The following is a 23,574-nucleotide window of genomic DNA, read 5'->3' as shown; positions in this document are numbered from 1 at the left end:
TGCGAGATTTTGAATGTGGCTGGATGTTTTATTTTGTTTAATATAATAATATAATATTTGCAACAATACATGAGAGTAATGGTGAGAAATACCTATGTTGTAGAACAGAATGATATATGAAATTCTCTCAATAAGAAACATTCAATGCACAGTTAACAGCATTTTAATACAAATTTACAGCATAAATTCAGTTTGTTACAACCATCTCTAACCCTGGACTGTGCACCCTCTCTGCACTCCGCACTTGATGGTTGGATCTTGGGTCGCTAGCTCTCTGCTCACTCTTTGCCTTCCAAGATATCAACACCACATTTTCATTCCTTCCTGGGGGGCTTCTGGGGTGGCTGGCAGGTTGACAAGCCAAGCAGGAAGGCTAAATCCAGCTCTCGAAAGCACAACAAACTGAGCGTTCTCCAAACACAGCAGCACCGCTGCTCCTCAGGGCAGAGAAACCGCTAAGCAAACAGTTCAATCAACAAAGTAAATTGCAAGATTCATACAGGACAACACCACCAGATACCCCGAGCAAATAAACAGATCGGGCCTATATCGGCTTTGGTTATGAAAGAGGAAAAGTAAATCAATACACACAAAGGAAATCAATGGTGATATTCATCTGGAAGGCATGCCATTCACTTACACTCTTAGAAAAACAGGTGCTAACCAGAACCATAAAATGTTCTTCGGCTTGTTCCCTCAGGGGAACTCTTTTTGGTTCCTGGAAGAGAGTTCTAGAACACAAAATAAAGGGTTATACCGAGAACCATCTGTGAAATATTTCACTCAGAACCATCAATGAGAGACTCTAGTGGAGAACGCTATTCTGGTGCAATGGTTCTACCCAGAACCCTCTCTGGGGGTTCTATCCAGAATTCTTCCATCCTCCAAGGCTTTTATCCACCCAGAGGTTCTACTGAAATCCCTTTTATATTCCAGAATCCCCAAATTCAAGGGGTTTTATCTAGAACCCTCCCTACTTCTACTGAAAACTATTTTATTTTACAGTACAAATAACCCTTGTTGAAAGAGGTCTTTGAGGATTTTAACAACCCTTGAAGAACCCTACACCCAGACAGGCTTTTCTGGATGAAAAGGATTCCTAATGGAACCCAAATGAGTCCTTGATGAATCCTTTCTTTAAAAAAAAAAAAAAGGCTGCTTCAGAAGCAAATGGTTCTTGAACCTTCAGGAAAAACGTTTTTGGAACCGTTATTTCTCAGAGTGTATATCCTTAAGCTTAAGAATGGATAATATAAGTTCTAAAAACACACGTCTCTCACCTGTGCTTCAGCAGGCAGACACAGATGCATTTTTTTAAATGTCATTCTCCCTTTTTCTTTCACAAACACACAGATGAAAGACGAAAAAAAACAGACCTCTTGCCTACTGAATAAGGTTCTTACACAGTGACTCCATTTCTGGGATTGAACATTCGCCTCTTATTTCCTCACAATGGACTGAGGATTAACTTAAAACTATTAGTATTGTGCAAGTTTTTCTTATAAAGGGCAGAGAGGGGGCACACTTCTGCCCCCCAGTGACTTACTGTAATATCTAAGAGGTCTGTTTTGACTTAAGAGTTCTTACCCAGAAAGCAAGAGACTAACTTTAATCATCAGAAATTAAACACCATGCCCCTCTCCAGACAGTCATTTCCATTTGCTACACACTCGTCTGTCCTTTGAATTAGTTTTCTAGTGCTCTAATTATTGCATAGAAAAACAGCTATGCAAATGACAGGAAAGGCCCAAGGGGGTCAGAGAAGAGGATGAGAATAATCGTCATCGTACGAGCCAAGAAACCAGAGACTCAAGTTAAACAACCACTGCAGAAGGCGAGCTGTGTGTTCAATAATGCGCTCTTGCATACAGGATGTAGTCATTTATTACTGCGACTAATCAGACAGTTTGCCGTACAGAGAGACAGACAGCCACAAGGCACAGCCAGGTGTTCAGCATCTGTGTCTCTATACCTCCAAGATGCAGGGTGGGGGCTTCAATCACCCAAATTATCATATTATTATCGTTCCTGTCTCTCATTCTCCTGCATCATAAATCCTGCTCTGTCTCCTGTCTTGTCCCAGGCTTGCTCCCAGTCCCCCCCTAAGGGTGCCTCTGGCTTGCCCCACCCCCCTTCTGCAGAGAGCCCTGCTGAGATTACATAATGGTCTTTTTAAAATTTAAATCCCTGACACGCTTTTCTTGGCTGAACACAGACCCGGCCCGCTTGCCCTGCTTCGAGGGGCCAGCTTTGCCCTCTCTACTGCCCCAGCCTCAACTCCTCGTCTAAAAATGGCCAGCTGGTGGTCTGTGGATCACATCCGGCCCACCACACCCTTAAATAGGGTATATATATACATGTCATAAATATGGTTTCTGTTGTTCCTCTATAAATCTCTACTGTTACTGTGGCATAAGGTTTTGTCTTTAATGACCAACTTTGGGACTCTTATGAATGTTGGAGTTTGGCACCACTGAAAATGAAAGATCACTTTATTTTAATTAACTTCTGTTCTTGTCAGACCAAATAATGAAAAAGGTGACAAAAGACATATTTGACAATTTGAATCGAGAGGAGCTCAGGATGAAGAATATTTAATTTTCAATACCTGAGCACACAAATCATCCGTGTCATTCACCCTTTGTGTCATATTAATAAAATAGAATAGAAGGGACCTCTGCCAAGGTCCATTGTTCTATCTCACAATGTTAATAAAAGGGAAAATTATTTGTGTATCCGCCTGGTGATTCACATCTGTTCCAAAACCTAATGGAAATTTCTTCCTTGGCTCATGCTGCAACCATTAGCCAAGTTTCATAAAAATCAGGCCAGTAGTTTTTCTGTAATCCTGCTGACAAGCAGACAAACAAACAGCACTGAAAACATAAAATCCATGATGGAGTTAAAAATTACATTTAGCATTTCTTCGTGTCAGTCTAACCACTCTCATTAGCATTGTCGTTGTGTGTGTCTGAATTGCAGTAAGTACTTTATAAAAGGGCTCTTAACACTTTAAATCTTCTTAGACTATACATAAAAAGATGCATAAGAGCTAGTAGGCCATTATGGCTCCACAACAACAAAAAATATTTCTAATAACTAAAATCAAAGCACACCACCAGACATTCACTGGTATGTCCTAATGTGACATATCATACTCATCTTTAAAAAAAATAATAATTTTACCACACAAGGTTGTATAAAATGATGCTAGTTGTAGTCCATTTATACTATTTATGAAGAAAGTACATACACAGAGGAATAAATAAATCAGAAAAGTGTTTATGGTGGAGTGCAATAAGAGATTTGGGATGTGCCCACAGCCTGAGGAAAGGTGTGCACAGTAGCTGCACATACCAATCTTGTGAGATCAAATGCAAATTTTGGAAATATAGAGTACCCTTAGGCAACTATGTGGTAAAAATGTAGTTATACTAACTTTGTATAATGATAATATGTCAATATTGTGTTTACAGCTTGTTGCACTGTCCCTACATGTAAAACAAAATCTGTTTTTGCAAGTTTAAGTATTCTTATAAAATTTCTTAATTTCAGTACATGAAATATTATTTTATCTTCAGGACATCCCTCAGATCTTCAAGTTACAAGTATATACTGTAGTACAACTAGTTCAAGTCTTGTTTCTCTCTGTTTCAAGAATAGTAAAACGTAACACAACATACTGTGACAGCATCATATATTTTTTTTTTAGTGCAAAAAACATTCACTGCCAAAACATATGGCATTTTTATTACCTGACACAGTATGAGCTGATTTAGGATACAGAGTTGTGCACACTCATGGTGACAAACCTTCTCCTCTGTTGGTGTGTGATGTAATGCTTGCATGAATATTTGTGTATGCTGGTAGTGGCTGCTGGGGATCGCTGTTTGAAGAACACAGCTTAGAACATCTTTGAAAGTTTTTAGAAATGTAAAATGTTTGCTTTATCGTCTGCGTGAGAGAAATATTAAAAGTATGTGTATGTGAGTTGAAGAGAAAGGAGAAGGCGTGGAGCAGATTGTGTGCACATGCTCTCACACCTGCAGCAGGTTCTTGTGGGGACCTGGCGCTGCGAGGCGACAGACTCTTTCATGTTGAGCAAAGGTTGTTTTCCATGACATGTTGATGGCTATCTGGCCTGGGTGGCGGCTGCTTTTAGGAGACAGTAGCAGGATCAAACGGATCACTTCCTCTTCCATATCTGAACAGTATAACCACCGGCTTTAGGTCAGCTGTCTGGTAAATGACACCGCAGATCAAATATACACCAAACAATAAACCCTCTTATGTCCCATTACCACTGACTGTGGGTCTAACTTCAAGATCAAAGATAAAACTCACCAGATTTCATTTCTTTTCAAGGCAAGGCTTTCACTTCCTTTGATAGGAGTCAGTGAGATGCACATTACATCATGACAAATTATGTTTTCCATTCTGAAAGTGGCTCTTACAAAAGTGCTTCATCTCCTAAAGAGCTAATTGCAGCTTAGGTGGGAACTGTCTGTAAAACGTCCCTTATTACAGACCAGGGGCAGGGGACGTCATTGCAGTGTTACACACTTCCTGTGTTTCCAGGGCACACTCGCCGCACGTGGGAATATTTCAAGGCCCCAATAAAGTCTACAGCCTGAGGAGACGGCAGCTCTGTAACAGTCTGCACCCTACCTGAAGTCTATGGATAAGGCAAATAATCTTCACATTTATCTCCACTGCATGGATTTCAATTGTTCATTGATTAGGAATGCAGATCAAAGTTCTATAAAAAGGTCATATGCCCAGACAAGCACTTTGTTTTTGTTTTACTCTTTCAGTATCCCTTTATGCCAGTCTGACCCAGCACCCCGCGGCACAAAGAACAGCATTGTGGGGGTTACACAGCAGGGCAAAGCAGCTGCACTGGACAGTGACTGACTTCCCCGGCAATAGCCAACACACTAACAAAGGCCACTGTGAAGCCCCGTCCACATGAGTGAATAAATAAACCTCTCTCATGCATCTATCAACCAGAAGCATCTGCAAATGCACCTTCACAAAGAGCACATTTATCACAACAATACAACTACAAATATTACTCAGTATACGGGCGGTGTACACATACAGTTTGGGGGTTCGTGTTCATAAAACGTTCTCATATGACACAACGGGGTATTTCACATGACAACTTCTGCTCAGAAAAGAGGATTACCAGTTTTTCTGCAAACTGTTTACACACGATGAGCTACAAAAATGCTAATCAGGCACATTTAACTGGGTTGAGATTCATTCAGTATTCCACAGCTTTGACACCTAACATCTGCTCGGCACCAAACATCATGTTTTTAAGCTTTTTTTTTCCCAAATAGCATGTTGGTTAATTTGACAGTAGAGACTCTCTTGGGCAGAGAGGGGGAGGACATGCGACAAAGAGCTGAGTTGAAAGTTAAATGTTGTGATTACATGTTATGTACCCAGGAGTGTTGTCGGCCACCAGCAATGTTGCAGCAAACTTAAAGAATAAGGCCAGGTAGGTATGGGTATTGTCGGGATTTTATTCATACAAATACTACTTGTGAACATTGTGCTGAAGTTGTAGCTAACTTTGGAGTTAACCCACTTCAGCAGCATGCAAAGATGGTAGCCTGACATCAGACTGACTTCTCAACTTGTTGCACTTCATTTCCATCTTTAATATTCATGTTCAGAGGAACAGTCAAGTCAGTGTAGTGAGCGGATTCAAAGGTCTGGGACCAGGCTAGCTGGAACTTAGCTTGGGTCTTGAGGAGTTGAAGCATTTATTCATGGAGAAATAGCCTAAACCAGTAGTTTTCACACTAGGGTGCAGAACCCAACGGGGGTCCCCAGGAAAACAAGGAACAAAATACATATTTACTTATATCACATTTTTTTGGAAGTTGGAATAACAAGGAAAAAATGGGTTGGCCTTTTTGAATGATTGTTATTTATAATGACTGATGATAACTGATTGACTATAAGACTTTTTTTTTAACAGTAATGCCTAAAAAAATGAAAAAGAAATCCTCTCAAACTGAGGGGCTGTGTGTTAATGTAAATATATTGTGGGGGCTCTTGACATGAAAAAGTTTGGGAATCCTTTACCTTAACTGTACAAACAGTGCTGCAATACTGAGGCAGCACTGTTTGTCTAGACACTTAACAATATTTTGGTAGAACTGGTACCAATTATTACCAGCTCTCCATACTCATCCCAAAGGTGGACAATATTTGTTTCATTAATTGTCAACTAATCCCATGAAATGACCAAAGCGTAACACACACTTTCCAACTCCTGTCTGAAATTATCAGCCCAAAGCCCATTGGTTCCTAGTGCAGAGGTAAAAACAAGTCATTTTTTTTGTGTTTCAAACGGTGGATTTGGTGCACTAGCAACTATTTACAGCAACATGACGCTGTATGTGGGACTTAATCAAATAAACTACAGTGCCCACGTTCATTGTAATGAAGAAACACATCATGAAGTGCAACTGCACGACTCAATGGTGTGTTTTTAAGAGGTTTTGTACAAAGTATAGGTCTCAGGCTCAGAGGATTAATTATATTAGGCATTGGCTTTTGACAATACTTGTTAATAGGATAATTTTTTCTGTGGTTTTGGTGTTTTTATGGCATTTGATTACAAAAGAAAACCACAGAATATCACCAGAATTATCCTTTAATATGAATGACGCACAAAAATCCAAACAATACCCACAATTTCGAATGAAAGCACAGACTATTCAAAGTTCTGTACTGATTTAACAGTATCAGATAAAAGTGTTTACGCCAACCTTTGTAACATGCACTTGGCATTACTTTTGAATAACAATCTCGACAACCTTACCGTCAAGAAAACACTATAATTTTAAGAAAGCCAAGATAAGGATTGGCATTTCTTTCTTTCTGTGACTCACTTCTTGGATTTTCCACCCTGACACTGTGAAACCTCAGAGCATGGGTCTCATAACTGTTGTTTTTGAGAGAGTTTGGCATAAGCTCTCTCTCAAAGGGAGTAGCAAGAGACGGAGGATGGAGTCACTGTTGTTTCTGTCCCAGATAGAGACACGGAAGAAGGCTAGCCCACAGATGAGAAGGGAGGGAAAGAGCAGGTTGTGAAAAACAGCAGGTTTCTCCATTGCTCTGGGCGAGTCTCTAATGACTTCCAGACCTACGCTCAAACAGTGTCTGCGTCTAGACTGCAGCTACAGCACTCTGCCCCGGCCTCCCAGTCATTCAGTCACTCTAAGTGAATGAGTGACCCCCCCCCCCCCGAAACAGCAACATGCATATACGTGCACACACACACACACACACAGTTGCCCCCCCCGATTCCCCAGCTCTCTGTCCTCTTAGAAAACTACAGGCGTTTCAGTCTGAGAGGCTGACCGAAGAGACACTGCTGCTTTCATTCCCTCCCCAGGGATTCAGCCTCAAAGCATCTCCACTCTAATGAAGACTTTGAAACGATGGCTGTCTTTTTTTTTTTAGGACACTTTTGATTTGGTTTGGTTTTGTCTCATGACTGCATCCTCTGTGGCTCTGAATGCAAAAGGAAATCACATCTATCAAAGAAAGACAAACTTTGTAAATCTCCTAATTGGGCATGACAGGACTGTTTAAAGGCAGAAAGACCTCTGTCACTTAATGATGATGCAGCTCATTGGTTTCCCCAGCCTGGCTGTGGTTAGCCAAATAAATCTAATAGACCAACACTCTCAATTTGTTAGCCTACGTCTGTTTTTAAAATATGGTTGGAGGAATCAAAAGCAACAGTTACATATTAGCATATCTTTGATATCACGGAAAATATTTTTTAAAAGCCAAAACAGTTGGTTTTACATCTATTTCTGAGGTGGTTTCACACTAAACTGCATCTGTTGAACAGTGTCAATCTACATAATTCACACATCTCCAGCACAGACAGCTTGAAAATGTTACATGAACCAACTATAAGTTTCCATTTTTTGAAATGAACACACCCCTTTACTGCTGGTAAACATAATGGCTTTTTTGTGGGCGGGGCTTAGGTAGAGGCAAAAAACGCTAGTTAACACTAGGTAGCAAGTTTCGTTGGCTAATTTCTTAAAAATGCCTGAAGAAAATACTCTTCTGAACATGTACGGTCACTCACTCTGACTGGCCGACCTGTACACATGGATGGACCGTCTTTCTACTGCTGCCACAGGGTCGGGCGATTGGAAGAATTTATCAGTGATTGGCTAATTTCATTGCATTGTATTTTTTGATGATTTTTGTCATTTTATTTTACTAATTTAATGATCTGCACAAGTGACTGCTGCGGCTCCCTCTCACCGGAGGACGAGTGAGAGGAAAACAGCCTGTAGAACCAGACTATTTTCACATCTAATGTGGTGAATTAAGGATTTATTCTGACTAAACCAGAGTTGGTGATTGTTATAACAGCAGAAAGACTGGACGAGATCGTTTTGGTGAATTGTATCTTGTTTCTGGCTGTCGAGTTGACTAGGCAATTAAAGCTCATCTCAGTTTGGTAAAAGAGAGAAACTTCGATTCAGAAGGTGATCAGTCTGTTTAACAAGTTAAACAGTTTGACATTTTGTAAGTTCATTTTCTTTACTTTGTCGTGGCTCGTACACCCTTCCCAGCTTTTCCCTTATTGTGTTGAACCATAGTTATCTTTTTTGATCAGCCATGGCAGCTGTTATGCGTTTCTGGCACCCAACAACACAAAATGATGACACTTTTAGTTAGTTTTGTGGTCTCGTGTTTGCCTCCAGTTTTTCCTTTGTTTTGTCTCCAGCTAAGACTGTGATGTTGGCTGTAAAAGGGTTTGTAAAGTAACTTTAAACTGATTTGTGAAAATGCTCCTTGTCTGAACCTGCATTAAACACTCATTCATATCAGACTAGATAACCAGAGACAGCTTTTATTCCTCTTCAGAAGCTTGAACGGGCAAAACAGTCTACTACATGTAGACCCATGTCTACCCTAAAGTGCTTAAATGTCAGCCAAAGTTCACTCTTCTGTGAAAGTGAAAATGAGATGCAGCGTGATCATAACAAAAGAAAGAAAGCTAAGCCACAGTTTCTGGCCACCATGTATTGGACTCATATTCTGAGATATTTTTTTTAACACTTACAAACATCAGGCTCTTCATCAGAGCCGTCCGGACAGTCTTTCTCCCGATCGCAGCGCCAGCCTTTTGAGATGCACGTCACCCCGTCCTTACACACAAACTGCTTGGAGCTGCAGGTCTTTGGGGCTGAAAAGAAAGAAAAAAGTGAATTAATTAAAAGGTTTTAGAAAAAAAAACTGTTCCTTTTGTGTCAGTGATCTTTATTTTATGAGGTCTCATTAGCAAGCAGGGTCTGTTGTGTTCAGAGTCAATAGTGGCCCTCACTGGCCCTAATTAGGTCCTGGAAAGTTGCTACTTGATGGAGGGGATAGAGAATGGATACACAAAAAGCAAAACACACACACTCATGCAGGCCTGGAAGGACTCTGCATAAACTTGCTGCACCTAAATATCCAGGTCAGCGTTCCCAGGCCAACAGCAGTGATGCAACACGTCTGGAGGACATCAAAGAACATCTTGTTCAGTGAATTGCCCCCCTATCATCCATTTCCCCCTCAATCCAACCTACCAGTGAGAGGAAAAACTGCCCACTCCGGCCACAGCCAAATGGGGGACCGTATTCAAACCCACACTAATTCAAGTCCTCTCAGAACAGCACATAAACACTTTGACATCACACACACATACACACACACACACAAAGCTGAGTCACTCTGGGGAATTCAGGGGAAGCTCTCGATAAGTGGAGTTTGATACAAATGACTGCTGAGTGGGAAATGAGTGACAGTGGTGTACTGCACTATTTTATTATGTAACTAAAAGAAGCATTAGGCCTGAAAAAAATGTACTAAAAAGAAAAAAGGACTCTTGGTATGTCCAGTATGTACTTGAGCATATTATATTGTGCACTTGGGGTTTTACAAACTCACAGAATGGTATTCAGCTGTCATTGAAAAACAAGAATGAATGGACTTGTTACTTAGACTCTGGTTTAATAAACAAACCCTTCGTTTTCATGCCATCTGTGATATTTTGCGCTAAACATTTCAAATCTGTAACAAATTCATTTACTAAATTTGTTGTAAAGCTGTTTTTCTTATTCTTACCAGTGTTACACGTAAAAAAAATGCTTTAGTCGGCTCATTACATAAGTTTTTTAATCAACCATGGGCAATAGTAAATAACTCCGTGCCAACAACTGCAGAGCTTTTACACACGCGTGACAATTTCTTGTGGTTTATGCCATGTTCACGTCATGTGGTTTAAACCCTAATTGTGAACAGCTGAGTGGGAAAAACATCTGACATGTAATTCCAAAGAGGGGATTTCGCAGTTGCAGCGGCAGTCACATCAAAATAAAATACAATATTAACACTCGTACAACCCATTCAGATAATTTTATGGGAAAATAAAAGTTAACACCTGAGCTAACTACTCGGAATAATGTGTGAAGACTCCCAGGTTGAGATAAGGGGTGTTTTTCTTCTTCTTGTCATTCTGCTGCATTAACACGCAGCCAGCCTGAGGGTCAACAGCTAGCCTGACATTAGCCCTGATGGCTGCACATAGCTACACTTCAGTAATCTCATCCTCACAGGGTTTACACACCCTCACACTCTGAACAAAACCCAGCAGATTCATTAATACAGGCTTATTATGTAACTAACATGTCTCAGACCAGTCTGTCCTGAATGCACAGACAAAACCGATATTAAACCTTCGTCCAACATCTAAGACAGCGTACAAGCTAACCTCAAAACTCCACCCCTGTTACTGGGACAAGTAAATTTAGATGCATGATATGTTAATTTTGCCTCTATTGGTCTCTCTGACATTAAAACAATAACAAAAAAACATAGTTTGATGACATCATGAAGTGGTGTTGGATCATGGGAGTTATCTTCACTGTTAAACAACCACCACTGCAGATGAAAATCAAGCTGACATGACTCTTGCAGAAATCATGTTCATGGATGAGGTAATATTTAAGTTTTATTCACATTACATTTAGTCACACGCACAACTTCCTTTTTTCACTCTGATATATCAAACATATTCTGTGCTTTCCTGAACTTATAGCAATTAGCAACTAGCTAGTATTGGCTTGCAGGAAATGCACCATTACATTCAATAAATTGCAGATTTCTCGGTTTTTTAATACACAGCTCAACAAAATATGTGACATATATTTATATATATATAAATTTTTTAAACATTTTAATGTGGAAATGTTACATATTACACCCTTGCACTCACATAAAGGGAAAGTTAGTAATGTTTTCTGTTTTTTACATTAACTCTCAAGTGTCATGTGGTCAAAAAGGTTCCATATATGATCTTTAGCCATATGTCACAATGATGTAGAGTTCACAGATTTTGAAAGAAAGAATCAAAGATTACTTTTTGCTGTTTTTTATTCATGAGGCCATACAGGACCTTGTCATATTGTCAGTGTGTAGCATTAGAGGGCGTGTGGAAACTAAAGAACATGTCGCTAACGCATAAACTGAATACATAACCAATCTAATGAAGTATTTGTCCTTATGTGCTGCTTTCATAACATGACTTTCTCCAAAACTATTTATTCATGAAAACAAAACAAACATTTCACCAGCTGACATTTAAAGAGAGCAATAGGCAAACTCAGGCTATAATTGGAACTCACTCCTGGGTAGTTCAGTGTTTGAATATTTATCACCTGGCTGTGATTGAACTGATGGTTTTGTATCAGCTCAGCTCATGTTTCTCTCTGTGCCTCCTCTCTACATCTGTGAAAAGGTCATTTTATCCTCCCCTTTCATTTCTTTCTGTCATCACTGCTATCACGTTGAATATCAGTGGTCTGGATTTATTCATACAACGTATTTGACAATGAATCAACCCACCCACCTCAGCCCACTGACACGACCAAGCTTTTACATTTTTAATGTTATTTTAGTGTGAAGTCTGAACAAGTGTCAGCATCTCCTTTATACAGCTGCTTAGGTCAGAACATAAAGCATTGATTTGAAATGCTGTATTATTGTAAACTCTAGCTTATTTGGGCATATGGCCTGATGGATAGGACAGGGGGGAGGGACGGGATAGAATGAGGGTGGATGATGGGATGAAGCAGGATAAACAGGATGACTGTATTTACATTAAAGCCAGCCTCCAACTCCAGCGGCGAAGGGAATCTTGAAACGCAGCTCAACCTAAATACCATGAATTCAACCTGACATATTGCTGCACACATTCACTCCCCATTTATCCTCTCTGTACTGCTGTGATCGGTGTGTGTGTATATAAGTGTGTCGATGTGGGTGTGTAGAGGGGCATCTTTTTCTCTTTCAGAAGTCCCAAGGATTTGAATTATTCATAAAAAGCAACCAAGCTTGTGTTAAAGCGTTTCCTCTTTGCTCCTCATCTTTCTTCTTTTCTTGTGTTCGTTTGTTTGTTTGCTTATTCAGAGGTGTCAAACCAGGCAGCTAGTCGCTGTGCGTCCCTCTATTGTTCATTGTTTATTGAGATGCTGACATGCTTTAACTCGCCGTGCAGTTAACTTCCAATAATGGCAGTGGGAGAGGAGCACGGCCGCCTCAGACTCAACCACACCATGCAGCTGCTGACAGCAACACATCAGGGAGCAGAGGAAGTAGGTCAGGAGGTTAGCTAGCTGAAGGTGAAGGCAGGCAGTGCTAAGGGTTACTGTACTGCCAGCTCAGCCAGCTGTGACGGTTAGAGAGAAGCAAAGGGAGCGAAGACAAAGGCCATGGAAATGAGAGCAACCCATCCGGGTACTTTGCTCCAGCATCATGCTGTCATACCTTTGTAGTTTGACTGGTGGTCAATACAAATTCCAAGGTCAGTGTCAATGTTTAGCTATTAGGAGAACAATTCCTAAAGCCAGTCTGGTGAGTAATTATGCTCTGTCTCTGCTGATCAACAATCTGCATTGTTACATGGAAAAAATTTAAAATGTGGGTCCTTTCATACTGGTTCTATCAAAGTGGACAAACCTGACATACACAACTACCTTACTGAATCTTCAGGTAATGTATTTAAGTCATCACTCACTTTTCATATTGCTAGGACACTTTATTTTGTTGTTCAGATACTGTTGAACCAAACTTCATTCTAAAATGGCAGGGCCGTATTTTTTCACAATAAAACCTTTAGTTCCTCCATCACTAATACTTTTTTCTGATTCATCTTGATGCACAGGCACAATCGGCATACATGCCATTTAGACAGTAACATTATTTACTAACCTGTGATGAAGTGTTCGTGATAATGTACATACTGACTGGCTGCTTTTACAGTGCGTGATTTCACCCAAAGCGGGGCGTGGTCATTCTGAAGACAGGGACGTGATGTATGGCTGCTCTCACCCATGTCTAGAGCCACAATTACAGTCAGTCTTAGGTCATCCAGTCACCATGAGACTCATAAAAACATGCAGCAGCTATTGCATATGTTCATCATGAATACTGTATTATATAATTTACACAGAGGGAATGAAAAATCTCTTTGTGGTCTTTCCTCCTCACCCTGCCAACCTCACCTCTATTTTCCATTGTTAGTTTTTTGTCCTTTGTCTGATTTTCACTTGAACAAGACTTAAAAAAAATAAATAAAGTGAAATTCTGAGTTTCCAGGCAGCACAAACCACACAGACAATACAGATAATCTCAGTTCCTCTTATTGCAGCCACAATTGCCCTCAGTTGCATTTTCCTCACATCTTAGTCCCTCCCACTGAAGGGCAGATTTATGAAGAAGTAGTGAGAAGAGAGAAATTAAGGAAACGATCTGAAGACAAATGACATGTTCTTTTTCTCTCAGGCATCATCTGTAGCAGAGTTTAGTTTCTAATGACAGCAGCACAGTCAGATCACAGCTGGATCAGCTGTTAGTCAACAGCTCCACAGTCTTTTGATGCAATGGAGTTTGTATTTGCACATATATATACTGTCCAAACAGGCCACTTCAAGTGCTGTTGTTGAAATTTAAAGTTTGACAAATATCCACACCTGCATTACAAAACTGTACTCTGTATTTACACTGTGTTAAGATCAAGAACAATCCTCTTTAATTAATGTTTGTTGAACTGTACTCTAATATCAATGTGTATTTATATTAGGGATTCATATATTTATACTAGTGATCTTGATCTCAGAAATGATTATCCCAAAATTCAGCACTGTATCCTTGTATCCTGGTATTTTTACAACCTGGGATGACTGCTGTTTTCCCAAACACTGGCAACACTCAGTGTGCCTCTGCCTGTAGCAATACAGTTTTTTAAGAATAAATGTAATTTTTCGACTGCATATACTGATATTCCTTTCTACGATATAATAATCCTCTTCATGATGTGAATGAGAACGTTTGTGGGTGTTGTATGTGACTGAATGGAAATTACAATAATTAAGATATATTTATCGCTGAATAAAAAGAGATTCTCCTGCTCTCCTTGACTTTAATGTATTATAACACAGGTTAAAAGGGGAATGGCAGATCATCAAAAAAGATGAATGTTGAAAGTACTTTATGATTTCTTTGTTAATGAGACCTGCAGTTAACAAAGATCCAATAATTTTAAATAAATGGTGAATCAGAAATAAATCAGATGTAGAATTGGGAGTAATGAATACATTTGAACACCAACAGTATAACTGTGTCACTTTCATGCTCCTTTTACCTCAGGATAATCTAGAATAGCAGCACAGCTACTTTTTGGTCTAACATCTTGAGCAAATATGGTTTCAAATATGGTTTATGTTGGCTTACTGCTTTGGGTTAATGGCATGGAAATGCTGCACAAGTAGTGTTCATGTTTACTGTATTTTCATATCAAACAGGGCAAAATCAAGAGGTCTCTGGAGACAGATGCTGACATCTAGTTTAATGTTAGCTGTAAATTCAATCTGTGCTTGACACAATCAGGATTTATCTGGTTAAAAATATCCAAGTTGAAAGAGGGTAAGTAATAAATGTGTTTGAGCCAAACATATTTTTGGCTTAGCAGTCTGTTTCTGCATTTTGTGAACTGGCGCACAACGCAACAGGTTTCATGTGTGTTTGTCTATTGTTTTAAAAGGAAATAATACAGGGCGGAAGAGGATGAAGCTAAATAGATGTCAAACAGATGGATATGAGTCAGGATGGCATTAAGAGAACAAAGCTAGATGAACTGGGAGCAAATGGAGAGGAAAGGACGGAGGAGGACTGAACCACAAGTCAAAGGGGGGGCAGGGCTTTCACAGCTGGGGACAGGCCTGAAGATCTGAGAGCAGACTGAGCTGGGCCGGGATCCTGCGATGGGATGGAGGAATGTCACACATGCTATCAATGAGCTGCCTGTGTGTTTACCAAAGCGGTGGCTGCGTGAAAATGCTTTGGGTCATCGCCATTTGGGCCAGATTACAAATCCACTGCCCTCTGCCCCCGCCGCTGTCTGCTAGTCCTCCGAGATGAGCTCAGTCTGGTTGGGAGGAAGAGTCCTCTTCAGAGGCAAACTCAGGCCTCGCCCCCAGCCACAGCCCCATTTCCTCCGACACCCACAGCAGTGCTATAAATAAGTTGGAGTCCTGCCCTCTGAGATCAACCAGGGCACTACAAAGCTCCAGCAGACACTGAGACTGCCGCCCCATCACACACCACTCAGCAGCAGTCGAGGTGAAGGCGGACTTAAAGTACTGTCAACAGTGGTGCTGAAAGGGAGTATGGAATCCAGTTTTCTTCTAAGTTCTGTAAAGCATCACACAGAGAGGCCGCCCTTCAACTGGACAGCCATAACTCAAGTGCCCTTGAGCAAGACGCTCTGTACCAGTTCCACGACTGCTGTTCTGTATCTTATCCACTGCTCCGACCTCACAGGGGCAGACCACAAACCAGAACTTCAGGGATCAAGCTAAGTATCTGCAAGTCTTGTTCCTCTGTCAGCCCTAATATAACAAGACTAAGAGTCTAGAGCCAGGCTAGCAGCTCTGTGAGGTTGAACTTAGGTTGAGCTGAACCTAGCATGAGCATGCTAACATCTTAATTTAGAACTAAGAAAAACTTCCTTCGAAAACGTCTTATGTCTGTACAAAATGGTAATCTATACAATAGTTTTAGAGACATTTCACTTAAAGCTAATAATGCCATGTCATCCTCAAGGTGGCGCTAAAGAAAAGGTCAGAGAATCATTAAAGTCATTAGAATTCATATATAGTATAGATATTTCACTGGTAGACAAAAATGCCAACCTTCTGGTGAGGCTAGCTAAAAAGTCAGGGGTTTGCCAAAGTCTGCAGGGATTCATCTTCTGGGCACCATGAATGTTTGTTCAAATTTCCATGTCAGTCCATCCAATTCTTAGATAGAACTGGATGTCTCTGTCTATAACATATGTTTGCCATAGAGCAATGCTGCTAGAATGGTTAAAGAAAAAATCACTGAATAGTCTTTTTGCAGAAGACTTTACACTATGGGTGGTTTTCTTCAGGTTAGATCTTATATAAGTCTCATTTCATAACCCTGAAATCGACTCTGCGAGATAACAGGGTTGGGTTTTTCTGAATGTTTGTGAACTTAATTCACTCAAGTGCACACTGTTAATATGCCAGTATGATTGTTAGAGTCTAACAGGGACAGAGGTAAGAAATGTAATATATTGGACATGAAAACATTTACACATGCATAAAGTTGATGTTTTTACACAACAGCAGTTGCTTTCTTTTACATAGAAAAACCTCTTCAGGCTACATCCGCCCATATTTGAGGAGGTGATCCTTTCTAGCTTCAGGAGCTTCGTAACTGCTACTGATTCATCCAAAACTATGGAGAATAATAAAGCTGGCAGGCCGCACAAAAGCACCAGGTGGGTGCGTTGGCTGAAGTAAGTGCGTGGTGAAGTTATCAAAACGCTTATGGAGACCATTGCAATGTCTGCTGGGAAAGAAAACATCTAGTTTAGTCTAGTGAAGATAGCATGTACTCACACTAATAAAACACTTCAACAGCTTCTCAAGGGAAGAAGACGGCCCTGCTTATAGCGAATATTCGTCACTGATAAGTCTTCATTATCTTTTCAAATATTTTGGAAAGAGAGGTTTATATGAGGGAAAGACAAACAACCTGGATCGTGTGTAATCAATCTGGATACTGACGCCCACTTGGATGAACCTCGATACGCACTTTATCTTTTCAGAGAGCCACAGACTGGAGCGACACTGAAACATGGCCGGTTTTATGCCGCCTCACAGCTAAGGATCTTGACAGAATGCGACAGAATGAAACATCACAACTGCTGCAGGAGATTAATGATAAACAACTCCAAAAAATAGCAAGTGAGAAATGTTTTTAATATTTTGTGTTCAGCAGCAACGCAATATCAAGTTTGGCCAGTAATGAGACAGCAAACTGCCATAATAAAGCCAGAAGGAAAAACATACAGGAAGAGGCTGATGCAGAGTATAAACAGAGAGGAGCAGGGGTCTATTTAGATGACCTCTGGGCTGACCTGAGGGGGTTCTGCTAAAGGCCAGAAATGAGGGAAGAGCCTATATTGGAGTGTTTGGCTGTGGCCCGCCACCTCCTCATCCTCCTCCGCAGCCCGGCCACGAACGCGTCAGGATTTTGTAATGGAAGAGAGTGAGAAGAAAGAAGAGGGAGGGAAAAAAAGTTTTCCAATTTGTCATGTTACAAAACGGAGAAAAAGAGGCCCCAGCTGTGCCTCTTAAATAAACCTTTCCGGCAGAGTTTGGAGCAGCTGTGGACGACTAGTCGGTGGTGAACAGTGAACTTTGATAGAAGTGTTCAAACAGAATTTAGACACAATCTACACCTACATTATCAAACTAGAGCTGCAACGATTAACTGATTGATCAAACAGTCGATTAATAATTCATTATTAAATTAATCCCCAACTATTGTGATCATCGGTGTGAGTAGTTTTTTTTTTTTATGGAAATCAAAATTTTCTGATTTCAGCTTCTTAAATGTGATTTTTTTTTTGGTTTCTTTAAATTCTTAAATTCTTTGGGTTGTGAGTAAGAAAAGACATTTGAGGATGTCATCTTGGGCTTTGGGACACACTGATTGACATTATACACCATTTTCTGACATTTTAAAACAAGCAGTTAATTATGGATTAATCAAGAAAGTAATCAACTGATTAATTGACTAAGAAAATAATTGTTAATTGCAGCCCTCTATCATACCAATATTTTGTAGGGTTGCCCACTATTAGGTGAGTAAACCGTTAATCAGTGAGAAGAGTCTTGCAACATGGACCTTTTCTCTTGTAACACTCGCGTCACTGACATACTGCTGCTAACTGTGCTAGAGATGCCATTGGCTAGTTAGCTCAGCTAGTGGTCCTATCAGACTGGGACACATCCTCTGGGACTGACAGAGGCCAGTTTGACAATTGGGAATTAGGATTGGGTATCATTTGGGTTTTTTTCCAATGCTGGTGATAAAAAGCTACTTTTTAAGCCGCACAGTGCCTAAACACTTGAAGTTTACTTTTGAGTTGGTATTCTTGGTATACTTCAAACATTCTTGTGCGGAAATATGATATTTGTTAACCTGAGGAAAGGCTGCTCTGATCATCATCAGTGCTTTCATCGCATACTTCATATCTAGTGTTTGATATCCATGCTCCTCATCTCCGTGGCCAGGGACTCCCACACACAAAGCCAGTCGAGCACAGCGCAACTCTCTGTTTACAAGTGTGTCCTCGTGCATCGCCAGATGCTTCCCCCTTTTACACACAATTGTTTTTAAACATTTGTTGGATGTCCTGCTCCCCGTTGGAATCTTTTTGAGTGAAATACAGCCACTATTTACATGGGTTAGGTCTGCATTTTAACCATGTTTACAGTAGTTACTAACTAACAGTAAGCCACCTGCTGCCAGAGCCATGTAGAGAGACAGTTGTGTAATGTTGAAAGTGAGGGACTGTAATCTGGGTTGTCATTTGGTTCACATAGGAGCCTGCTGCATAAGAACCAGTGCCATACTGGCATCACGTTTCGGTACCCAAGCCTGCTGGGAACACAGTACCGAGGTGATTTAACCAAGGTGAAGATGGTTTTGAACAAAGAGGTTATACTATATTGAAATAAATTAACTAAATGTTCCGTCTCCTTGGTGGTTGTTCCGACACATTCAGAGTAATTACAATTTTGATGTTGGCATTTAACAGGCAGCTCACTTTGTGGCCTCAATACCAAAGCAACTTAGACATAAAAATATAAACATGTGATGACTGGCTTGAATTAATGACTGCTAGGTGACTAGGAAAATCTGTAGCTGTAATATTTTGAAAAGACAGCAACAAGAAAAGACGGCAACAAGAGCAAAAGCTTGGGGATGTTTCTGTCTGTGCTCCACTGGCTCACTCTCTGGGCGAATGTTTGATTTGATCATGTTTATATGAGATGTTTTGTGCGTTTCTAAGACCGTCTGTGTGTTTGTACGACTACGCAAGTGTGTGTTATGCACGCACTTCAGAGCTGAGGAGAATTAACATCAGGAATGTGCTCATGTCTGGTGATAGCTGCCAAGTAAAATGAGGCTCCGTCATGCAGGACAACACAGCCCCGGCCTGCCTGTGACTGCCCAGATCTTACAGGTCAGATTTGAGAACAAACTCAGTCTACACGATCCTTTGTGGCATTGAGAGGCAGAATCTATTAAGTGAAGCAGAGTAATCAAATGTGAACTTAATTAAGAGCTGTTTGGATTTCTGGCTGAGATTTCACCATGTCTCAACCCCAGAGTGGTAATCAACCATGACTGCTATTTGTACTGGAGTCAGTGTTAAGAGCTCAGAGGGAGGAGGCTACGACCTCCTTCACTTCCACATAAGGATTAAATCGAATTCAGCAGCGAAGTGGGGGACAGAGCAGAAAACTACAAGGTGCAATCTGCCATTATCAAGTTAGTGAGTTTAGACAAATCCCTTTGCCACACCACCAGAGCACACGCTGTACATAGCTGCACAGGGAGAGAAATGACAATTAAGCCTGCTTAGTATGCTGCAGAGGGAAACATATTAAAGAAGATTATATGAAATTCTTTAGTGCCTTTTCATAAGACCAGTACAAGTTTCAAGTCTCAGTGTGACACATGAGCTCCATGGAACAAGACGAGATTCTCTAGAAGGTTCTTTCACATTCACTATCCATGTGCTAATCTGAGCACCTTTAACTGCTAATGACACAGGTCCTTATCATGATTTTGTGCCGATAGTAAAGTAAACCCTAATCACTTATGAATAAAATTGTGTGCAGGGTTTCGCTTTCAAAGGAAATACACCTATTTACTTTCTGGATGAGTGTAAGATGAGAAGATCTCTCAGATAAATACTGCCTTCAAATAGAACTGAACCAGTTATGGTGTGGGAAATCATGTATGTAAACTTGGTGCTTTGAGAAAATTTCCACTGAGGAGGTTGTGAATACCACAAGAACGGGGGCATTTATATGGACCCATTTGAAGGCAGCATAAGGCTGCGACCAGCAGACGGTTAGTTTAATTTAGTGGAGTCTCTAGTGGAGGGCTTATTGCTTACGAGCTTCCTGTAGAGCAGGCAGTTAGGGAGGGACTTGTCACAGGTACTGATTGGCGTTCACAGTAGCCAATAGGGCTGTGCATTACGTCCCACCACCACGCAGCTAAAACGCTCTATGAATGTTTGATGACAGGGAATATGCTACAGTACCAAAGTGGTTTTCCTGCCAAGTTTGACTCCTGGCACCCCAGAGCTGGGTCACGGCTAACTGAACTAACAGCATTTAGCAGTTAGCAAACTTACTTCAGCTACAAGCAAAGCAATCTTTCCATCAGGAAACTCTGTAAATGACCTGTACTGGTACCAGCCGTGATCACTGGAGGCTGCTGAGCCCGGTTCTGTTGCGTACTAATGGTAGCTACCATCAGTCAGCTACTTTAGCAACAAGTAAGCTGCGAAACCCATCTGTCCATCAGGAATATCTGTAATTAAATAACTGAGACTTGAAGCTGAGAAGCTGAAGGACATCAGAGGGCAAACCAATAAACATTTTCTCCATGAAATATGATCTACCCAAATAAGTGAATAAAGCTATAAAGCTGTGTTTTTGAATAGTGAGACCTGGCCTCCAGAAACACCACAGTCGGCTCTGGAGAATAGATTTATTCTCCTTCTATGCTGTGCTGCGTTGAGAAAGGGATTCATCAGATGCAAATTTGGTAACACCTCAGAGTGCAGGAAGAGTCATCAACAATTTTTTATTGTTTTCTAGGAAAAGACAAGCTCTGAAACACCATTAAGAATACCCGAGAATACCCACAAAATGACATTTTTGGCATTGCTGGGCCAGATACTGGCGTACTGGCAACAAATAGCACAATACATATGTGATAAAAACACTTCACGGGAGTTCTGATGAATATATCTTTAATCCACAATGTAAAAACTACAATTTGATGTTTTATGAGGGATTCTGTGAGGGAGATTTTCTTGGCTCTCAGCAGTTGCCAGGCCACCAGGAAGGAAGTAAAACAATGGCTTGTTTTTTTAAATGTTGGCATTTGTACAGATAAAAAAAAGAAAGATATAATGTGTTAATTAGTGAGCTTTAGAAGTGCTGATAGGGAGATTCTGTTACCTTTGGACAGAGCCCAGCTCACTGTTTCCTCTTATTTCCAGTCTTTATGCTAAGCTAAGCTAACCAGCTCATGGTTGTAGCTTTATATTTAATGGACATGTATGAGAGTGGTATCAATCTTCTCATCTAACTCACCAAAAAGCAAATAAGTGTGTTTTAAAAAATGTCAAATGATTCTTTTTAAGACATTTCAGTAATCCTGATATCCAGCTTAGTCATTTCAGTATGCAAACACACAGATAGCCTGCAGATCCACGCATTCCCATGTTAAAAAATACCTCTTCTCAAAATTATAAAGAGAGACACTGAGGGACATTTGCAAAATATATCAAGTTTAGTAATGGCGTCTGAAGGCTAAAAATAGTGGAGCAAACAGCTGCCGATTCTCTTCTCAAAAGCACTGCACAATGCACATAATCAGAGGGAACACGGTGCCTACACACATGCAGCTGAGTGGAGGAAATCCTCCATAGTAAGTGTGAAGATCAATTGCCTGAAAATGTTGTCCTATAATCAGAATTATATTCATACATAGACATTTATTGGATATGATATCACATTGATATGTCTGTCATAGATGGACCACAAACATCTCTCACCAATGTTGTGTTTTTCTCAGGCAGAAGAAAGGAGGAAATTATGACTGTGGGTCCTCTAAAGGCCATGTGAGGAGATTTCTGCCACAGAGTGAAGGGTGAATGAATGCCTGCGTGAGGGATTAGTGTTACAATTAGGCTTATGTTAAGGTTATGGTTGGGTACTTTGTGTTTAGGATTAGAAGTTCTTGAATAAATCTAAATCACAGTTGCATGAATAGTGACCTTGATGTGTGTGTTCCTGTGGATGTATTGTTTGCACGTGTAAAATATCTGAAAATGACCACTAATGTCAGAGTATCACAGTCTGGAAAGTAGAGTTGGGTACCATTCACATTTGAACCAATGCAGTATTGGTACCAGAAATCCGGTAATGGTACTCAACGGTGCCTTTTTTCAGTACTTTACTCTCTCTGTAATAACAATAAAATGTCTTTTCAGTTGTGAAACATGTCCGCATTATTTATCTAGGATATTTTACACACCTCGTGAAATAAAATCCCTCTCTCTGTGAAAACATATGGAATTTTCTTCCTGTATTGTTGCTGTTGTCCCCGTCGCACAAATTGCATTTTCATACTGAGGCTTCAAACATTCTAATAAATCTTATATACTGTTGTAGCATTTTAAAATAGCATTTTGGGAAGGAATTTTGGATGCAGCCAGTGGCTGAGTGTTGGCTAATGCTGGCAAAATGCTAAACCACCGTCAACTAAGACAATGAAAAAAGCCCAGTTATCCAACTAGCTAATTAACTGTCTGAAGTTAGTGATGCCTCACTTAAAGTTTTGCTGTCCTTGGAGGGTTAGGTTAAAGTTTTTTCAGACACTGGCTGCAGGCATGCTAACAGCTGTATGTCAGCCTTAAGATATATTTTGTTTTTGGTGCTTTTCATTACGTTTTACAAACATTGCAGCAAGTGTTGTCTGTGTTGAGTTTTGAAAAGTTTAGTGTGAATCAGTGCTCTTGGTACCCTTAAAAATATCTAGTTAGGGCCCCAACCCTACTGGAAAGCTTCACCAGGACAGAGCTTTAGGGACTCCTGTTGGGGATGTTGAATTATGAAGGTTGGATACATACGATACGTCATCAGGAGGCACTGTAGAGAAAAATGTGGTCTGTTTGTTTGGTTGAATTTTCTTGCTACAGGGAATGAATTCACAAGTAATCTACAATAGGTACACGAGTCTGCCCCGTCACACTTTTGTCCCTGAAAAGAATGGATGTCAGTGAAAAAACCCTGTAGCAGAGGCTTAAATGGATGTGAATGAACGTATTTGTTGTGTGGGCTGATGCTG

The 23,574-nt window shown here is 40.5% G+C and overlaps 1 protein-coding gene across 2 annotated transcripts in view; it reads right to left on the bottom strand.

The window, feature by feature from the left end:
* Positions 1 to 23,574, bottom strand: part of LOC146331533 (low-density lipoprotein receptor-related protein 1-like) — a 147,308-nt gene that overhangs the window by 115,230 nt on the left and 8,504 nt on the right. For both annotated transcript variants that reach the window (XM_084732587.1, XM_084732578.1), the window contains exon 2: positions 9,119 to 9,241. In XM_084732587.1, the coding sequence (XP_084588713.1) occupies positions 9,119 to 9,241 (123 nt within the window). The remainder of the gene's footprint in view (positions 1 to 9,118; positions 9,242 to 23,574) is intronic.

This window comes from Lutjanus erythropterus, chromosome 2, assembly GCF_056507025.1.
Source record: "Lutjanus erythropterus isolate fLutEry1 chromosome 2, fLutEry1.hap2, whole genome shotgun sequence".
In the NCBI taxonomy this organism is placed as follows: domain Eukaryota; kingdom Metazoa; phylum Chordata; class Actinopteri; order Lutjaniformes; family Lutjanidae; genus Lutjanus; species Lutjanus erythropterus.
This window is presented reverse-complemented; position numbering and strand designations above follow the sequence as displayed.